The sequence below is a fragment of the Aedes albopictus genome, chromosome 2, assembly GCF_035046485.1.
Source record: "Aedes albopictus strain Foshan chromosome 2, AalbF5, whole genome shotgun sequence".
Classification (NCBI taxonomy): Eukaryota; Metazoa; Arthropoda; class Insecta; order Diptera; family Culicidae; genus Aedes; species Aedes albopictus.
Genome location: NC_085137.1, coordinates 189226452 through 189246386, shown reverse-complemented (window position 1 = coordinate 189246386; position 19935 = coordinate 189226452). Strand labels below are relative to the sequence as shown.

At 40.3% G+C, this 19935-nt stretch overlaps 2 protein-coding genes across 5 annotated transcripts in view; one reads left to right on the top strand and one right to left on the bottom strand.

The window, feature by feature from the left end:
• Window positions 1-1105: 1105 nt before the first annotated feature.
• Window positions 1106-19935, bottom strand: part of LOC109419079 (uncharacterized) — a 40733-nt gene continuing 21903 nt past the window's right edge. The window contains exons 7-9 of the mRNA XM_029873543.2: window positions 3008-3206; window positions 2032-2508; window positions 1106-1433 (exon numbers count right to left, since the gene is read on the bottom strand). Coding sequence (XP_029729403.2) covers window positions 1258-1433; window positions 2032-2508; window positions 3008-3206 — 852 coding nt within the window. The 3' untranslated portion in view covers window positions 1106-1257. The remainder of the gene's footprint in view (window positions 1434-2031; window positions 2509-3007; window positions 3207-19935) is intronic.
• On the top strand, window positions 10855-16226 carry LOC109430560 (uncharacterized). 4 transcript variants are annotated; one of them, XM_062850866.1, is made up of 4 exons: window positions 10855-11281; window positions 11445-11759; window positions 11836-12720; window positions 15666-16226. In XM_062850866.1, exons 3-4 carry the CDS (start codon window positions 11838-11840, stop codon window positions 15710-15712), a joined length of 930 nt encoding a protein of 309 aa, XP_062706850.1. In that variant the 5' UTR covers window positions 10855-11281; window positions 11445-11759; window positions 11836-11837; the 3' UTR covers window positions 15713-16226. The 4 variants fall into 4 exon arrangements, 3 of the variants coding, with proteins under 3 accessions (XP_062706850.1, XP_062706849.1, XP_062706851.1); XM_062850865.1 differs by having other exon boundaries at window positions 11445-12720; XR_003893929.2 differs by lacking the exon at window positions 11836-12720 and having other exon boundaries at window positions 10860-11281.

The following is a 19935-nucleotide window of genomic DNA, read 5'->3' as shown; positions in this document are numbered from 1 at the left end:
GCTTCCAATTGCACCTAAAATTAATTGCATATTTCCTTGTAAATATATTTCATGACGAATTTTATGAAAATAGGGCAAAATGGGGTAAATTGGACAACTCCCGATGATGATTTTGGTGATAATAAATTTAGCGCTTTTTATTTATACCAGAAACAATCAACTTTAAATCAGTAACATTAAAAATCCATTCACAATTAGGTAAAAGTGTGAATTTCCAGCAGTTGTAGGGGAATATGGGGCAAAATAAGCATTTGAAAGGATCTTTCATGCCTTTTTATGATTGCTATTAAACTCTAATTACACCTGCAGCTATTTTCAACGATCTACAGACGTGTTTGTTGTTTGAAAGTACATTTTGATTCTCTTCTTATATGAAAAAAAAGGGCAAAATGGGGCAAAATGGACCACTTCCGTATCCATTTTTTCCACATCGATTTCTCGTGCTTTTTCAAGTCAGAAATAGTCAACTTCACGTACCGAAACCAGCGGCGATAAAAGATCCGTTTTTTGGGTCGATTTTTCGCACTGTGCAGTGGTTGTCGGCATATAGACCAATATGCTTGATCGACATGGCGGGGAAGGTGCTCGAAAAGATTAACCACTTCGGTTACCGAAAGGGAGGTCAACCGTAGTTGGTTAACAAAGATCGCCGAGATAGCGCTCCAGCGTGAGACGCGGGGGATCCGCTACTACGCCGTAGTGACTATGGATGGAAAGAACGCTTTCAATAGCGCCAGTTTTGCTGCTATTGCCTCTAAGCAAACTAGCCAGCGTTGAGAGTACTCGAGTACTTGTACGAAATTCTCGGAAGTTACTCCCAGAATCAAGTACTACTTTACGATACAGAGGTGGGTCGGAAGTGCTTTCACTTAACCTCAGAAGTCCCGCAAGGTTCTATCCTGGATACGGTGTTAAGGAATGTCATGTACGACGAGATGTTGAGATAGAAGTTCCCAGTGGGTGTGGTCATCGTTAGCTTCGTTGACGATATTGCGCTGGAGGACTACGGTGAACTGTTCAAAGCTGACTACTTCCCATTCGATCACGGTTGTGGAGGACTATGTGAGCTTGAGCAAACGATTTTGATTTACAACGACAATTTTCATAGAAATATTTTACGTCCGTTTATTTTAAGTCACTGTCCAGATACCTAATCAATAGATCTAATATTATGACCCAGCAATCCTGATTCTAATCTGCTACAATCACCTCTTCCCGTCATATGGCGGATGGCTCTCGAAAACCATTTGATGATGGTCAATCTGTGTTCGCTGCCCTCAACGAGAAAATGCTTTCGACTTCCGGTTTGTAGTGGCCACAGGTGGGAAAGCCCGCTGGAGCCTTTACCATCTGGTCGATTTCGCCAACCTGCAGAATGAAGCTCATTCCGATGCCCAAATGCCACTCAAAATGACAGTGCACCAGCCAGAATCCTGCAGTGATAAAAAGAGAGAGAGGGGAAGGGAACTGTAAAATGCGTAAGCGTATGATGGTTAGAGTGTCCCAATATATATAGAATTTTATATAGATTTTCTCATCATCACAAAGGCAATTTAGTATGCTGGTATGCTAACAAAAGAATGACTACCAGAAGATTGAATACACAGAGACTGAAAGTAGATGGCTGAAATTATAAAATCATTATCGGATTTCTTAACTCGCTTTCAAGCTTGTCTTGTAAGTTATACTGTTGTAACTGTAATAATGTAAAATCATCTCATACGTCCTCTTCTCTTTATCATAGAATGTTATTTTGCCAATCAATTGTGAACGATTGATAAAACATAGCGTGAGTTCAATGATCTTGAGATGAGATTGTCGATTTACTATTCCGGTACTGCTACTCAGACTTTTTATACTTTCAGCCTTTCGCGGTTCAGCCTTACGTATTCAGCTTCTTGAGCTCAACATAAAAGTTTCAAGAAACAAAGCATTTTATACATTCTAGGCACTGATTACCATAACAGTGGGACGCCCTAATGCCGAGCCATCAAGTAGGATTAATTTCGGCAACCAAGCCAAGCAACCAACCTGGATTGTCCGCTCGGAAGCGTATTTTCGTGTAGCCCCGGCTCGGGATGGACACGGTGTCCTTGTAGGGTGGGTTGTGTCCGTCGGGCATTCCACGTGTCCGCTCGGCGACCGGTTTAAGTTCCTCATCTTTGATCCACCGTAGCTTTTCGGATGAATGTTTTATCCGGCCGGGCAGTTGACCCATCCCGGTGACGATGAAGCGGTGCCCGTGCAGATGGAACGGGTGATAGAGTTCTCTGATCACTTCGGCGTCGTCAATTAGCGACATTTCCACTATGTCGTTGAGGTCCACCTTCAGACGGTGCACGCAGAAGCAGGCGCGGTCCATCGGGCAGTGGGCCGGACGGTGGCTGATGTTGCAGAATGCATCTTCCATGGTGGGCAGCAGATCCGGCTGGGTCAGCGGTGGAAATGGCGGGTACACCATGCTGATGTTGTTCGTGATGCCAATGTTGTTGAGCGTTAGGGCGACAGCTGAAATTGCAACAGAATTGACGGTAAATGGGAAATTCGATCAACTTGGTGTGGCACAGTAATGGGTGTTTGAGTTGCCAAGATAAATTCGGGTTACAATAACGGGTGGAGCTGATGGTTCATGAAGGTTGACCAAAAGCGCATCGCTCTACACATTTATGGTAATGTGCCGAGCTTACAGAAGCAACCATAAGTAGTTCGATAAACATTTTTGTCCGGTTGTCTTTTGTTCAAAATTATTCTAGTCAAGCGTTTTCAGATGTGAAATATTTCTAGTATTGTAAATAACTATCATTATTTTATTTTGAAAATGGTACATACTTGTTATTTTTGTATTTATTTTTGGAAGTATTATCGGTATGTAATTTTCATTGAATTTATTTCAGAGAAACTAATCAGCAGCAACTTACTTGAAAACTCTAACAACAGATATGAATCAATTAGTAACACAAATATTGGTCGAAAAACTTAAGCCCTCTACTGTCTCCCACATACTTACTCATATAGCGGACGTATCCGTCGTCGGAAAACAGCAAACTGGTGTCGGCAGTAAATGTGTTGAAAGCGACGTAGAACTTTTTGTCGGGAACTGCATTAATTAGAGCATCGTCACGTTGCGCTTCGTGAGCTTCCAGGTCGGAAGCGCAGACAAACTGATCGCCCGGTTGGTAGCAAGTGCTGTTTGGGTGGTTCAGCATCTAGAATTTTAGAATGTGAGAAAGTAATGTGCTTCGTAGTCCAAATTTTATTCACAATGTGTATAGAAAAGTTTAATACACATGCAAAATGATCATTACAATGGCATAGTAAGCTCTCACGTACAGGGGGTGGCCATATTGTTTGGGATAGGCAACATTTTTTTCCCTCATACAAAAGTTCAACAAGCTGTAGCTTTTCATGGAGTGCATCAAAAATTCTCAAATTTTCATTGGTAAAAATTTGGTCTCGATTGGTTAAATTTTCGCGAAGCTAGAACCGTTCTCATAAAACACTATATTTTAGACTATTTTTTTTTTGAACTGTCATGTCTCCGAAACACATTAACCATTCGGACATGAAACTAAACACAGAATCAGAAATTAATAAAGTACCATTCAAAATAAGAGTTATGAAATACTGAAATTGAGTGAAACACGGTTATTAGTCGGGGTCTCCAGTTAGCCTAGTGGTTAAGGCTATGGATCGCCAATCCGGAGACGGCAGGTTCGATTCCCGTTCCAGTCGGGAGAATTTTCTCGACTCCCTGGGCATAGTGTATCATTGTGCAGGCCTCACAATATACAAATTCATGCAATAATGGCAGGCAAAGAAAGCCCTTCAATTAAAAACTATGGAAGTGCTCAAAGAACACTAAGTTGAAGCGAGGCAGGCCAAGTCACAGTGGAGACATAGAGCCATAAAGAAGAGAAGAAGAAGAAGAAGAAGAATAAGACCAGCCAACTCACTTCAATCTTTTAACTATATCGGTGTAGATCCTCCAAAACATCCTTCGGGAATTTCTCCAAGACTTTCGCCAAGAATTCTCCAAACAATCTTTCCAGGTATTCCTTTAAGAATATCTGTCAATAATTCCTGGAAGAATTCCTCCAGGAATTCATCGAAAATTCAAGAAATCTACCAAAAATTCCTACAAAAATCCCCCAGGAACTCCTCCAGGTTATACTCTAGGATGTATTCCAGAAGTTCGTCCAGCAAGTACTCCAGTACAGGAATAACGCTACGTATTCCTCCAGGAATTCCTACAAGAAATATTCAAAGAAATACTCCAAAAAATCCTCCAATAATTGCTCGAGCAATTTTTTCCAGGAATTACTCCAGGATATCCGTCATGAATTATTCTAGGAAGTACTCCACGAATTTCTACAAGGAATATTCTGGGAATTCCTCCAGGAATTATTCTAGAAAATAAAAATTAAAAAAAATAATTTCGAAAATTCCTCTAGGACTTCCTCCAGGAATCCCTCAAATAAATCTTTCAGGAATTCCTTTAAGTATTCCCCTACGATATTCTTTAAAAATTTCTTCACAAATTACTGCATGAATTCTTCTAGAAAGCACTCCAAGAACTCCGCCAGGATTTACTCAAGATTTTTTTTTTCAAGAAATCCCTGGGAGAATTATTGTAGGAATCCTTTGTGGAATTCCTGAAAGAATTTTTCAAGGAATTCCTGGAGAATTTCCTAAAGAGATTCTTGGTGGAATACTTGAAAGAAGTCTTGAAGGTATTCCTGAAGTAAATCATGGATGGGAATTCTGGATTGTTGGAGGAATTCTTGTCGGATGTCTTCGAGGAATTCTTGGATGATTTCCTGGAGGAATTCTTGAAGGAATTCCTGGAGGGAATCCTGTAGACATTTCTGAAGGATTTCCTGGAAGAATTCCTGAAGGTATTTATTTAAAAATCCCTGTAGGAATTGCTAGAGTAATTTATAAAGAATTCCCTGGCCAAATTCTTGGAGGGATTCGTGGAGGAAGTTTTGACAGAAGTATTGTAGAAGGTTATGGAAAAAATCTTATCAGAGTTCCTGTTCGAATTCTTGAAAGAATTTCTGGAGGAATTCCTAGACGGATTCTTGGAAAAATCTTAACAAAAGTTTTGGAGGAATAACTGGAGGAATTCTTGGAAAAATTCCTGGAGGAAGTTTTGGAGAAATTCCTGATTGGATTCTTTCAGGAATTATTAACAGAATTCTTGGAGTAATTCCTGGAGGTATTCTTGGAGGAACTCTGGGAAGAATTCTTGGAACAGTTCCTGGAAGAATTCTCGGAGGAATCCCTGGAGTTGTCCCAGGAGTATTTTCTTGAGGAACTTCTGTAGTTTTACTGAAGAATCTTGGAAGTGTTCATGAAGGAATTTCTGGATGAATTTCTGAATGAATTCTTGAAGGATTTTCTTGAAATAATCTTTGGAGGTATTTGTGAAGAGATTCTTGGAAGAATTCCTGAAGGTATTTATTGAAAAATCCCTGTAAGAATTGCTAGAGTAATTTATAAAGGAATCCCTGGCCAAATTCTTGGAGGAATTGGTGGAGGAATTTTTGACAGAAGTATTGTAGAAGGTTATGGAAAAAATCTTATCAGAGTTCCTGTTCGAATTCTTGAAAGAATTTCTGGAGAAATTCCTAGACGGATTCTTGGAAAAAATCTTAACAAAAGTTTTGGAGGAATAACGGGAGATTCTTGGAAAAATTCCTGGAGGAAGTTTTGGAGAAATTCCTGATTGGATTCTTTCAGGAATTATTAACAGAATTCTTGGAGTAATTCCTGGAGGTATTCTTGGAGGAACTCTGGGAAGAATTCTTGGAACAGTTCCTGGAAGAATTCTCGGAGGAATCCCTGGAGTTGCCCCAGGATTATTTTCTTGAGGATCTTCTGTAGGTTTATTGAAGAATCTTGGAGGTGCTCATGAAGGAATTTCTGGAAGAATTTCTGGATGAATTCTTGAAAGAATTTCTTGAAACAATCTTTGGAGGGATCCTTGGCAGAAGTTGAAGAGGGACCTCTGGTGAAATTCTTGGAGTAGGTCCTGTAGGATTTTTTGGAGGAATTCCTGGAGGGGTTCTTGAAACTATTCTAGGCAGATGTCTTGGAGGAGCTCTTGGATAAATTCTTGAATAAATTCCTTGAGAAATTATTGGTGGTATTCTTGAAGATATTACACGAGGAATTCTTGGATGAATTCCTGGAGGTCTTCCTGGTGGAATTCCAAGAAGAATTTATGTCGAAATTGTTGAAAGAATCCTGGAATAATTTCGGGAGGATTTTTTTTTTGTAATTCCTTAAGGATTTTTGGAGGAATTTCTGAGGAAATCCCTGAAGGAATTCTCGAACGAATTATATTAGAGTAATCCCAGGAGTATTTTCTTGAAGAATTACTGAAGGTTTCCTGAAGGATTCTGGATGTATTCATGAAGGAATTTCTGGAGGAATTCTTAAAAAATCCTAAAAATCCTAAGAGCTGCGGTCTAAAAAGATTCACCCACGCACCAAGTGTACCATGTACAAAACAACGCTAATAAGAGCGGAAACGCTACGGACACAAGACATGGACCATGCCCGAAAAGGATCTGCGAGTACTCGGAGTTTTTGTGCGACGCGTGTTAAGGACGATCTTCGGCGGTGTGACGGAGCAGGATGAACCACGAGCTCTCTGCATTCCACGGCGAACCCAGCATCCACAAGGTGGCCAAAGCCAGACGGTGGACAGGGCAAGTTGCAAGAATGCCGGACAACAACCCTGCAAAACTGATGTTCGCGACTGATCAGGTTGGCACAAGAAGGCGTGGAGCGCAAAGAGCGCGATGGGTGGACCAGGTGGAGCGTGATATGGCGGGCATTGGGCGTGACCGAGGATGGAAAGCGGCAGACACATACCGAGTATTGTGGCGTATTAATGTTAATTATATGTCTTATCTTAAATGTGATGTTGAGCAAATAAATATTGATTGATTGGGTGATGATCTACTTCATACATTATTGCGGGTAGAGACAGAGGCAGGCCTAGTAGTGCTAGTGATGAGGCTGTGATTCATAGGAATGTGTTTGAAGTTTTTGAACATTTGTAACAATGACGTTTCTCGTGAAGTGAAGAGGCGTATTGTGGCAGCGAATAAGGACTTCAAACGCAAACGAAATTCGATCTATATAAGACGCTCATTTTTTTGGTGGCCTTGAACGGTCAAGAGGCGTAGATCGAAAAACTTACAGAGTTTTTAAGTGCTACGTACATTTTTTTTTGTGAACACGCCTAAATCCATAGCTCTACCAAGTTAACAAAGAAGTTAATATTATTAAACGAATAAAATAGGGCAGACTTCAATGAGCTGAACGATTTTGTGGACGGCCGTGAACGAGTTTGTCGAAATACAGCACGTGCGGTGGGATACTATATTTGTAATAATGGGCTGTATTTTTGTAAAGCGAGATGATAAATTCTCCGGTAGGGGTAGGCGGGGCAATATGGACACCCTAAGGTTTTTGCCAACTTTACCTGGCAAGATGTCAAAAAAATTTAGTTTTTTGATACATGTATTCTTTTAAAGTCTATTTAGCATCTATTGCATAAGAATGCTCACGAAGAAAAATGATTTATCCACTTCAAAAAATGTTATGAAAAATGTTAGTTTTTCATGACCGTCTTCAAGCATACGGGGCAGAATGGACACCCCCATGGGGCAATATGGACACCATGAGACTTTTACGAATTTTGTACATTATTTACACCTATACAGTCATTTCATTACAAAACAACTATTATGAATGAATAATACGACGAAGTAGTTCATTTTTGTACAGTTAATTTAAATTCAGGCTGTTTTGGATAAAGCTTCGTTTTTGTCGGCATGTACAGCTGTGCCTAGAACAACTATTTTCCACTGCTGTCGTTTTTTAACCAATTTGTTTCACCCTATGTCTACTATAGTGAACATTTAACCAAAAATATACTGAAATCGAAGAATTTGGTTGGTTTGTGATTTAGGTTATATTTTTCCCTTGCCGCTTCTTTCAAAAAGGTGAGTGTCCATTTTGCCCCGGCAGCAGAAGATATTTCCAAACTTGATTTTTGATATAATAAAGAAGAATATATAAACATGTTAAGCATGTAGATACAGCAAAACTACCTGCATGTGTTCTAGAAATATCAGGTTTTAATCGACCTGCAATAAATTAATCACTAAATATTATTTTAGATGGTGTGAAAATTATAATTTCCATGCACAAAAAACGGAGGACGCAACTTTTTCGTGTAAAATCAAGTACAATTTTAATTTCGAATTTTTCTTTCCTGAAACTACGTTTTAGACAAATGGACTATATTCTCCATTCATTAAAAGTTCAAAAAAGTTCGCATATTTCAAAATATTGAGGGTGTCCATTCTGCCCCGGGTGTCCATATTGCCCCGCCTACCCCTATTGCTATTTCTTGCCTAGTTTTGTCCTCTTTGAGCAAAACTTTGAATCACTATGTTGTTAAAGAGGCAAGCAATGGAACATAACAACACAGTGATCCAACAACATCAACTCAGGCAAGAAATCATAACAATTGGCAGTTAATTGTGCAAATTCCATTGCAAAATCTTAGAATTTATCATCTCACTATACAAATATTAAATATTATATCTTTTCCGAACTCAATCATATTTCTTGATGAAAATTTAGACACAAATTGTTCAAAAAAAACAAAATCCCTCAAAAATTCTTGCAAGAGTTTTCCCATAATTGATTCTGGGTATGATTTGAAAAGGATGTAAGTCTGTTAGGCAAAGCAGTCCAAAAATATCAAAAGATTTTCAAAATCTCGCTAGAAAATCTCTCATTTTTTCAGGAACTCCATGCATGATTTATCGAGATCGTCTTTCACGGTGTGTTTATAGAGCAACTTAAAAACAAAAAAAATAAGTAAGTCTGAAATTTTGCCTAATTATACTTTGGGCCATTCCCTTCAATTTGCTAGGTCGGTGGAAAACATTCATCGGGGGGTCTAGAACAAATTCATTAAAATATGTTGAATGGTTTTCAAATAATACCAAAACTATCAAACGCATTCTCAGATAATAAGCATAGTAGCAAAAGTCCAACAAAATATCTATATATTTTTTATATAATAATACATGAAAAATATTTAATTCTAAGCACCTTGAGCACACACACACACTGCCATTATGCAGCTTTTCACTAAAGTATTAACTATTTATATCAAGAACGTGGTTTTAACGTGCCGGAAAATACTGTGAAATCGTTTTGAAAGTGTGTAGCTAAAAATTATTCGGTCTTCTTCATATATTTACCATACAATAACTGCAAAGTTCGTCACTTCTAGTGTTGGCCCAAATTTTTAGTATTCTTATTTTATTTTGATACAATTTTGCCCTATTTTTGTACAGTCTGCCACCTTACGGTGTTGGCCATACTAATTTGTTACGTAATTATGTTTAAGTTCTTTAGTTACTATTGGGATTGTCAAGCTGTTATACTTCCGGAAGATGCGATAAAAACCGATTTTTCTTTACCACCCTCAAAGTATGTAACCCCTTAAACACTGTTAATATTTCCTGGAAATAGCACGCATATGGGGACGAATTCAAACAATTTCGCGAATGCATCGTTCATAGCATAACAAGAATCGGTCCGGTGATTGTAGCAATTTGTTTACCAAGACAAAATCCCTAACATATCTTTCTTTCCTCTATCCAAACTCCTAGTGATTTCTTGTAGTAACGCAGAGAATTCCTCGGTAATTGGCCTAAATGAGAATCACGTCATCACTTCCTTCCCTATCCTCAATTGACTTGCATTCGGACGCGGCCGGCTCTGGTATTGCTTATTGAAAAGTATTGGGATGTCAGCATTTACACAATGAGGAGAAGGCTAGTCCTAAGCATGATCTGATGTTTCTTTGTGTAAATAACAGAGGAGCAACCGCGAGCGGTCAATCATGCTCATGCTCATGCTCAACTCCATGCATGATTTATCGAATCAAGAAATTATTGAAAAAAAAAAAAACCCAAAATAATATAATAACATAAGTTCTTTTAGACTTCAGACGAAGATTTTTTCCAAGATTCTCTGTGAAATACCCTTAATAATTACACAAAACTGACTAGCTAAATAAAAAAACTGCAGAGTTTTGAAGAAAATTTAAACATTCATTAGTAGATCAGAAGAGTGTGGTGACCCATATACAAATTTTTGAGGTTTCATATGTGTTAAATGGATAGATTGTACCCCCCGTTGATTGAGCTTGTCTTCGTCCTGACCACGTGTTTTCGAACGGCTCCGTCGCATGTACTGTCCTGCATTGATCCGGTTGGCGTATTCCTGCTTCGTTTTCATCCTCACCAAGTCCTCGTCGATCTGCTCCAGGTTTTTCGCTTTGGTTACTGCCTGGTCGAACGTGGTGTCATCCTCGCTGTTCATTAGCTCGCCTTGGATTTTGGCATTCCGAAGGCCAGCTATGAACTTGTCCCTGAGCGCCTTATCCAGGAACTGTCCGAAGTCACAGTGCTTTGAAAGGGCTTGGAGCTCCACTGCAAAATCCGCCACTTTCTCAAATTCTTTCTGGTTCCGCTTAAAAAAACTCCACCGATAGGGCAATCCGGTTCTTCTTGGGGCTGAAGTACGATTTCAGCTTCTTGATCACAACCTCGTAGGTTACATCCTTGTGTGTTTGAGGATATAACAACTGCTGCAGCTTCTTCAACGCCGGCAGACCGATGAAGTGTACAATCAGTTTGCGCTTGAACGTAGTATCCGTGATCTCGTTCAATTCGAAAAAGTTCTCTGCTCTCTCCAGGTAATCGTCGAAGTCGGCACTGGGAACGACATTTTCCAATGTCCCGATTGTAAGATTTGCGTTCGGAGTTTTCATTTCGGTAATAAGGGCCAAACCCCCTCAGCTGATTCAACTGGTTTGACGGCAGTGAATACATACATGAAGAAGAAACTATTGTATAACACTTTGACAGACATAAAACCCTGAGCAAATACACGATGCACTGTCTTATCAGTTCGACTACCAACCAAGTGAGTTGCGTTTTATTAATAACAGAAGGAAGAAAGTTTCAGTGACGGCGAGGATAAAAGTGAAGTAGTGAAGTTTTGAGTGAAGGAAGAGTAGAGTAGCTAGAATCTGCGAACCTAGAAGTGCGGGAAAAAAGTAGTTGCTAGCCGGAGCGTCATCGACGGTGTGGAAAAGGCCAACAGATAGCTTGGTGGAAACGGAGGTGCCATAACGACCATTGATTAACTGGGCTAGCTAGTATTCAATACCAAGGTGAGTGAAGGTCAAAAGGACTGTGTCGGAGTTTAATTGCTCAAGAGTGGATTGTTTTTAGTGAAATTTTGAACTAGTTGGAAAGAAGCCGCCTCAGAAGCCATTGTTTTCATTTTATTCGATTTAACTGATTTCGTTTGCTTTTGTGTCATTGTTATAACAGCCGGTCGGAAGCGACGCAGTTCGATTAGCCAGTGTCTTGCGCTGTTGGAGCGACACCAGTGGTTCCTGAAGGTCAATCGAGTGTGGTTGGTGATTTGAGGAACTCGCACGAAAGAAATCTCGTTTCGAGCAAACTTATTTCAAGTGTCGGGCCAGCGATTGACCACTTGCGAAGGGACCATAACGGTGGGAAGTCTCGAGCTGCCATTCCGGTGCTTTTGGAGTGGATCGGAGCAAGCGCGTGCCGGACAAGCCAAACCAGGCGGCGCGGCGCAAACGGGATTTGGACTCCAACAACAAAGTAAAAATCATCAAGGTAGGACCTTTACATTTCTTTTGGTGGCATTTTTTTTGCATTGTGTATACTTAGCTGTGATATCTTTTTGCAACAGACATGGCGCTGATTGGAACAGTAGATCCCTATGTTCCCAATACGTCTTTCTCTAACTACGTGGAACACTTTGAGTATTTTTTTTCGGTGAACGCCATTACAGATGATAAGAAAAAGGATTTATTTATGAACTTGTGTGGCATGGCAGTTTTCAATGAGTTGAAACTGCTCTACCCTGCAACTGATTTGAAGACTTTGAGTTACGCAGAGATTACAAAGAAGCTAAAAGAGCGTTTTGACAGGGTTGAATCTGAGGTCGTTTTGCGTTACAAGTTCAGGTGTAGAATGCAAAGCCCATCGGAGTCAGGTGAAAATTATATCTTGGCGGTGAAATTGTTAGCTGAACAGTGCGATTTCGGTGAGTTCCGTGATTCCGCGATACGTGATCAGTTGATCTACGGCGTTTACGATAAGGATTTGCAGCGACAATTGTTGAACGAGGACAATTTGCTTTTGAAAACAGCTGAGAAGCTTATTAAAAATCGAGATCTTGTTTCATCTAGAGCGATGGCGATTAACGCGGAAAATGTGAACTCTGTTAGGTTTCGATTAGGGCGTCGGGATGCTAGATATGAAAGGCGATATGATGTGTACAGAAGAAATGATAGGTCGCGGAGCCGAAATCGAGACCGTTATACGTGGAATGATAGAGGACGTTCTGACTTGGATCGTAGATCACCCGGTAAAGGACGGTATGCCAATTTCACATGTTTCTTTTGCAAGCAGAAAGGCCATGTGCAAAAAAATTGTTATCGCTTTAAAAACAGTCAGAGGGGCGCGGTGAATGCCGTCAAGGACGATGCGGATCGGGAGTCAGATTCAGAGAACGTACATGATTACTTCAAGCGGTTGAGAGTTGAATACGACACTGAGAACGAGTCTACAGGTGATTATCCATGTTTGATGATCAAATCTATTAACCGATTTAGTGAACCTTGTCTCCTTGATGCTGTAATTGAGGGCAGGACGGTGAAAATGAAGGCCGATAGTGGCTCGGCTGTTTCTGTTATCGGTAGAACTGAATTCTTCAATCTTTTTGGAAATTTCCCTGTTAAAGCTAGCCAACGCAAATTAGTAGTGGTAAACGGAACATCATTGGAGATATTTGGAGTTGCATTAGTGCATGTTTCGATTAACAAGAAAATGGCTCAAGTTGAGCTTGTGGTGTTGAACACTATTCACCATTTTATTCCTTTATTAGGAAGAGATTGGCTCGATATATTTTGTGATGGCTGGCGACAGAAATTGTGTAGTGTTTTCTCCATAAATGGTTCCACAAATGATGAGAATACAACGTTGAGCGAAATTCAAAAGAAATATAGTGATATTTTTGATAATAACATTTCTTCTCCCATTGTTGGATTTGAGGAGGACTTGGTCCTTCGTGAAGATAAGCCGGTCTTTAGAAAAGCATATGACGTACCTTATCGCTTAAGGGAAAAACTAGTAGCACTTTTAGACGATATGCAAAAAGATGGCATTATTACACCAATAAAAACTAGCCTTTGGGCATCACCTGTAGTAGTGGTCGTAAAAAAGGATGAGAGTTTGAGGCTGGTGATAGACTGTAAAGTCTCTATCAATAAAGTATTGATACCGAACACTTATCCTCTGCCTACTGCCCAAGACCTTTTTGCGTCATTGGCAGGGTGTAAAGTTTTTTGTTCCTTGGATCTTTCTAATGCATATACACAATTGAACCTGTCTAAGCAATCGAGGAAGTTCGTAGTCATCAATACTATTAAAGGACTCTATACTTACAACAGGCTCCCTCAGGGGGCATCATCCAGTGCGGCCATTTTCCAACAAGTTATGGACACTATTTTGAAAGATTTGGACTATGTGCATTGTTATTTAGATGATGTACTAATTGCTGGGAGAAATATAGAGGAATGCCGAGCAAGACTGATTGAAGTGTTGAACCGTTTATCAAAAGCAAACATAAAGGTGAGCTACAGCAAATGTAAGTTTTTCGTTAGCAATTTACCATACTTGGGCCATCTTATTTCGGACAAGGGGCTGTTACCAAACCCTGAAAAAGTAGCAACCATTCAAAAAGCTCAGGTTCCACAAAATGTTACTCAATTGAAAGCTTTTCTTGGTCTAATAAATTATTATGGAAAGTTTTTAAGGAATTTGTCGTCGACCTTAAATCCTCTTTATAAATTGCTAAAAAAAGACACCAGATTTGTATGGGACAAGTCCTGTGACAAGGCATTTGATAGTTGTAAGAATCAACTATTACGTGCTGATTTTTTAGTTTTGTATGACCCAAAACTACCGATTGTTGTATTTGCAGATGCTTCGTCTTACGGTTTAGGGGGTGTCATATCCCACGTAATTGATGGTTTTGAAAAGCCTATTTGCTTTACTTCTTTCTCGCTAAATACAGCTCAAAAAACATACCCAATTCTACACCTTGAGGCACTAGCCATAGTGTCTACTGTTAAGAAATTCCATAAATTTTTGTATGTACAAAAATTTACCATATATACAGATCATAAACCTCTTTTGGGTATTTTAGGAAAATCAGGGCGTAATGCTATTTTTGTAACCAGATTGCAACGCTACGTAATGGATTTATCCATTTACGATTTTGAAATTGTTTATAGACCATCTGAAAAGATGTGTAACGCCGACTTTTGTTCAAGATTCCCTTTGGAAATGGAAGTTCCAAAGCAATACGAAATACCAAGTGTGAACAGTTTGAATTTTTCTAATGAACTACCAATTGAGTTTTCTATTATTGCCAGAGAAACAAAAGTTGATTTGTTTTTACAACAACTAATTTACTACATCAACCATGGTTGGCCGGAAAGAATTGACAAACACTTTAAAGATATCTACTCACAGCATCATGACTTGGAGATAGTAGATGGATGCTTGATGTTCCAAGATAGAGTGATCATCCCCAAAGCCCTACAACGACGGATTCTTGAACTTATACATGCCAACCATATAGGTTTAGTCAAAATGAAGCAACTTGCTAGACGCAGTGTCTACTGGTTCGGTATAAACAAAGACTTGGAAGATTATCATAACACCTGCGATGTTTGTCAAAAAATGGCCATAGGTCAAGGTCAAAACATCACTTCAAAATGGATTCCTACAACTCGGCCATTCAGTAGGGTCCATGCAGACTTTTTCTTTTTTGAACGTCAAACTTTTCTATTAATTATCGACAGTTTCTCAAAATGGCTGGAAATAATTTGGATGAAGTATGGTACAGAGGCTGAAAAGGTTACAAAGCATTTCTCCAGTTTTTTCGCACGGTTTGGTTTACCAGACGTAGTGGTAACAGACAACGGTCCTCCATTTAATTCCCAGAACTTCGTGACATTTCTTGAAAGGCAGGGTATTTGTGTCATGAAGAGTCCACCATATCACCCGCAAAGTAATGGGCAAGCTGAACGTCTGGTAAGGCTGACAAAAGACGTTTTGAAGAAATTTTTGTTGGATCCCAACATGAAGCACCTTGATCTTGCAAACAAGCTAGATTACTTTTTGTTCAACTATCGTAATACTTGCCTGAGTGATGGAGAATTTCCATCGGAGAGAGTTTTTAAGTACAGACCAAAAACTGCTTTGGATTTAGTGAATCCTAAGAAATCTGTTAAGAAACATTTAGTCAAGTCAGACGATAATCTCGATGTCTCTGACCGACCTAAAACTAGACGACCTAGCACGCTATCGACTACGGTTGTGGAAAATGATCTATTTTCAAAATTGGTTACAGGGGACAAGGTTTATTACAAAAATAATAAAATAACCAGTACAGAAAGGTGGTTAGAAGCTGTTTTTATTAAAAGACTTTCTGTTAATGTTTTCCAGATCTCGTTGGGGAGTCACCTGATCTCGGCCCACAGGGGGCAGATTAGACTCGTTGACAGAGACGAACGTCGGCGCAAGATGGCGCTTCTAAAGGCCGTGGAATCGAATGACAGGCGTGGAGCGAAAAGGCGGCGTGCGGTGTCCGAAGATGAACCACCCTTTCTAGGGGTTTCTCCACCGCCCCCAACTGGAAATGAACTACACCCTCAGGCCCTACGGTTCGGTTCCCCGATCTCGAAACGGAAGGCTATCCAAAATCCTGCGAACAACGAGAAAGAACTTAGGCGATCGTCTCGGGTGCCGAAGAAAACCAACGACAATATGTTCGTATACTTTAAATAATCATTGAATTGTTCCGAAGTTTTAAATATGTTAATGATAGTTATTGTCATGATCAATGTTTGATTAATGAGTTCTGAATACATAGCTTTGAAGAATGATAGTTTGTTAAAGTTGAATTCCTAGATCAATTTCATACTATATTTGTGATGTCGAGTTTCAAACTAAAGAGGAAAGGTATTGTAAGATTTGCGTTCGGAGTTTTCATTTCGGTAATAAGGGCCAAACCCCCTCAGCTGATTCAACTGGTTTGACGGCAGTGAATACATACATGAAGAAGAAACTTTGACAGACATAAAACCCTGAGCAAATACACGATGCACTGTCTTATCAGTTCGACTACCAACCAAGTGAGTTGCGTTTTATTAATAACAGAAGGAAGAAAGTTTCACCGATCAGCTTTGTTCCACTACCGCTCTCCACTTTCACGGGCTTCGAACCGACCGGTTCTTCTTCTCTATGCTGCATCTCTATCGATCACTTCACTATGCACCCGTAGACTTTACGACACTCGCGACCACGTGCTTCGACTCACTACGACATTCACTTCCACGCGTTTCCCGCCAACTTTTTGCGATTTTCTTGTCGCCACTTTTTATTGTGTAACGTCCAATCAGGAAAAGAGTCTGAGCCTCACAGAACAACTACTTTTATACCTGTTCTACCGGAAGTACAATTAATCATCGATCTCAATATAATTATTCAATTTCAAGTCAGAGCAAACTTATCTAGATTATAGCTCAATCAACGGGGGTACAATCTATCCATTTAACGAGAAGCGCAACAAGCACGGGGGCCCGGCGAAGCGGTCGCAATCAGGACGAAGCCAGAAAACCCACGGTAAGAAGGAGTATACGTGCTACGGCTGTGGCAAGCAGGGGCACATCATCCGGAATTGCTGGAGGAAGCGGAACATGAATCGACTGGCGTGCAGTGAGGACGAACTGGATCTACAGGAGCCCGATTACGAAACGGAGCTCAACCACGTGGCGAATCTCCCCTTGTTCAGGAAGCTATGGCTAAACGGCAAGTGGGTTTATTTCGAGATCGACTCAGGAGCAGCGTACACGGTCATGAGTAGGTGCGATTATGTTGAGAATTTTTCCGATTTGCGACTTCAGAAAAGCGAGGTTAAGTTGAAGGTTATATCAGGAAATTTGCTAAAGATGGTCGGATCGATTAATGTTGAGGTTAAGTGCGTTGATGGTCGAACTTTTGTTTTATCGCTGATCATCGTAGATGGTGAGAGATTCTGTCCACTAATGGGTCGAGATTGGTTAGATGTGTTGTACCCCAACTGGCGAAGATTTTTTGATTACCGAATGAGTGAAACTGCCAATGCGAATGTATCTGTGAGTGACCAACAATGTGAGCGAGAGAAGAGTAGGTTGTTAGCGATATTGAATACTGGGTACCGAGAGCTTTTCTCGAATAATTTACAGCAGCCGGTGGAAGGCTTTGAAGCTAGTGTTCATGTGAGAGACCATGAATCTCCAGTGTTTTATAGACCGTATGAGGTGCCATTTTCGCTCAGAGAAAAGGTCTCAGATGAGTTGGATAGGTTGGTTCGCGAGAATATTCTAAAGCCGGTACGTCATAGTGATTGGGCATCGCCAATTGTTGTGGTTCCTAAAGCGGATGGTAGTGTGAGGATTTGTATGGACTGTAAAGTGACAGTGAACAATGTCATCTGTAATGAGCATTATCCGCTACCTAATATTAACGATGTGTTTGCCAATCTGAGTGGGCTAAGCATTTCGCTAAGTTGGATCTGTAAGGGGCATACATGCACACACTAAGATTCAGATGTTCCAGCTCAGTAATTTTTTCACTGAGTTCAGTATTTTTTCCATCTTTTTACTGAGTTTTCAACAGCAGATTTATTTCGGTACACTCGGTAATCGTATTTACCGTTCACCAGTAATGATATTTACCGTGCTTCAGTAACTTTTGACAGTTTGTGAGCTGAGCTCGGTAACTCATTTACAGAATATCCGCAAAATAAATAACCGAGCGTACCGAGTTAAATCTGCTGTTGAGAACTCAGTAAAAAGATGGGGAAAATACCGAGCTGATCTTAGTGTGCAGATAAAGGTTTCCGAAGAGTCACAGAAGTTTTTTAGTGCAAGAGATGGGATATTTAAGGCACAAGGTGTCGGAAGAAGGTCTCAGTCCATCTGACGAGAAGGTTAAAGCAATCGTAGAGGCTCCACAACCAAGAGATGTTTCGCAGTTAAAATCTTTTCTGGGGATGATGAATTACTACTCGAAGTTTGTTCCAAATTTATCGGTAAGGCTTAGTCCACTTTATGCGCTGCTGAAAAAAAAAATGTTCGGTTCGAATGGAACGGGCAGCGTGAGAGAGCTTTTAGTGAGTGCAACAAGCTTCTGCTGAATCACAATCTGTTGGAGTTGTATAACCCCGAGTAACCTATCGTGATTGTATGCGATGCGAGTTCTAATGGTGTGGGGGCAGTATTGTGTCATAAAGTAGGAGAGGTTGAGAAGCCAGTGTTCTATGTGCCGAGTACTCTTTCGGCGGCTGAGAGGAATTATCCGAATCTTCATCGTGAAGCGCTTGCAGTTGTATTTGGTCCGACAAAGTTTTTCAAATACATTTATGGGAAACGGTTTACAGTGGTTACCGACAATAAACCGTTGGCAAGTATTTTCGATTTTAGAAAGGGGATTCCGTCGTTAACAGTTACGAGGTTACAGAAGTATGTCCACCTGTTGTCCATATTTGATTTCGATATTGAGTATCGGCCAGGTTCAAAAGTCTCCAATGCAGATGCTTTGAGTAGGTTGCCAGTTCAGGGAGAAACTGGGATAGAAGATGTTGCTGATCTGCGTTGGTTAGGAGACGAAGCCGAGATTCTCGATCTAGAGATGATCGGTCGAGCCACTCAGGATGACCCGAGAATGAGCGAGCTTTACCAGTGCGTGAGAGATGGATGGAAAGAGAGTGCAGTCCCAGCGGATTTGAAGTTCTATTTTTCTAATCAGAGTTGCATGATGTACTCAGAGAGAGTAATTGTTCCAAAGTCGTGTCGAAGACGTACCCTAGAGTTGTTGCATGGATGCCATTTAGGTGTTATACGCATGAAACAGGCGGCTCGAAAGTTTGTCTTCTGGCAAGGATTGGACAAAGAAATCGAAGAGTTTGTTCGGCAGTGTGAGGTTTGCAGCAGCATGGGACGATCCGTCAAAAAGAAGTTCTCGGAATAGCCAAAAGCCCTTCGTCCATTTGGTCGGGTTCATTTGGATTTTTTCCACTTAGGAGGGAAGACGTTTCTGATCTTGATAGATGCTTACTTCAAGTGGATGGACATCAGGATGATGAATAGGACAAATGCGGAAGCATTGATTGATGCGTTGAACTCTGTGTTTAGAATTTTTGGAATTTGTGATACCATAGTTAGCGACAATGGTCCACCTTTTACTAGCAACGCCTTTACGAAGTACGCAAAATCAATGGGAATAGAGTTGTTGAAAAGTCCTGCTTACTCTCCTGAAAGTAATGGTCTTTTGCTGGAAGAGCTGTACAGACAGCCAAAAGTGGGATTAAAAAGCTACTGGTCGATCCGAAGTTTAACCACATGAAGATGATTGAAATTGTTGAAGTGTTTTTGTTTAGCTACCGTAATAGTTATAGTCAAGCAATTGAAGCTACGCCTGCTAGCAAAGTTTTTGCGTTTGTACCCAAAACTGAGCTGGATAAAAAGCTAGGACCTAAAGTAGATAAGGTAAAGAAAAATGTAACAGTCGACTTGGGAGTAGAAAAGAAGAGAGATCGAACTGAGAGAATTGTAGAACCAAAGTTCAAAGTGGGTGAAGTAAGAGAGTAGGTAGGAAACCTGAAAGATTGATGTTTGGATCTTTGTAATAGTGTAGGGTTGAATTTAAGCAGGGAGGTGTTAAATGGATCCTA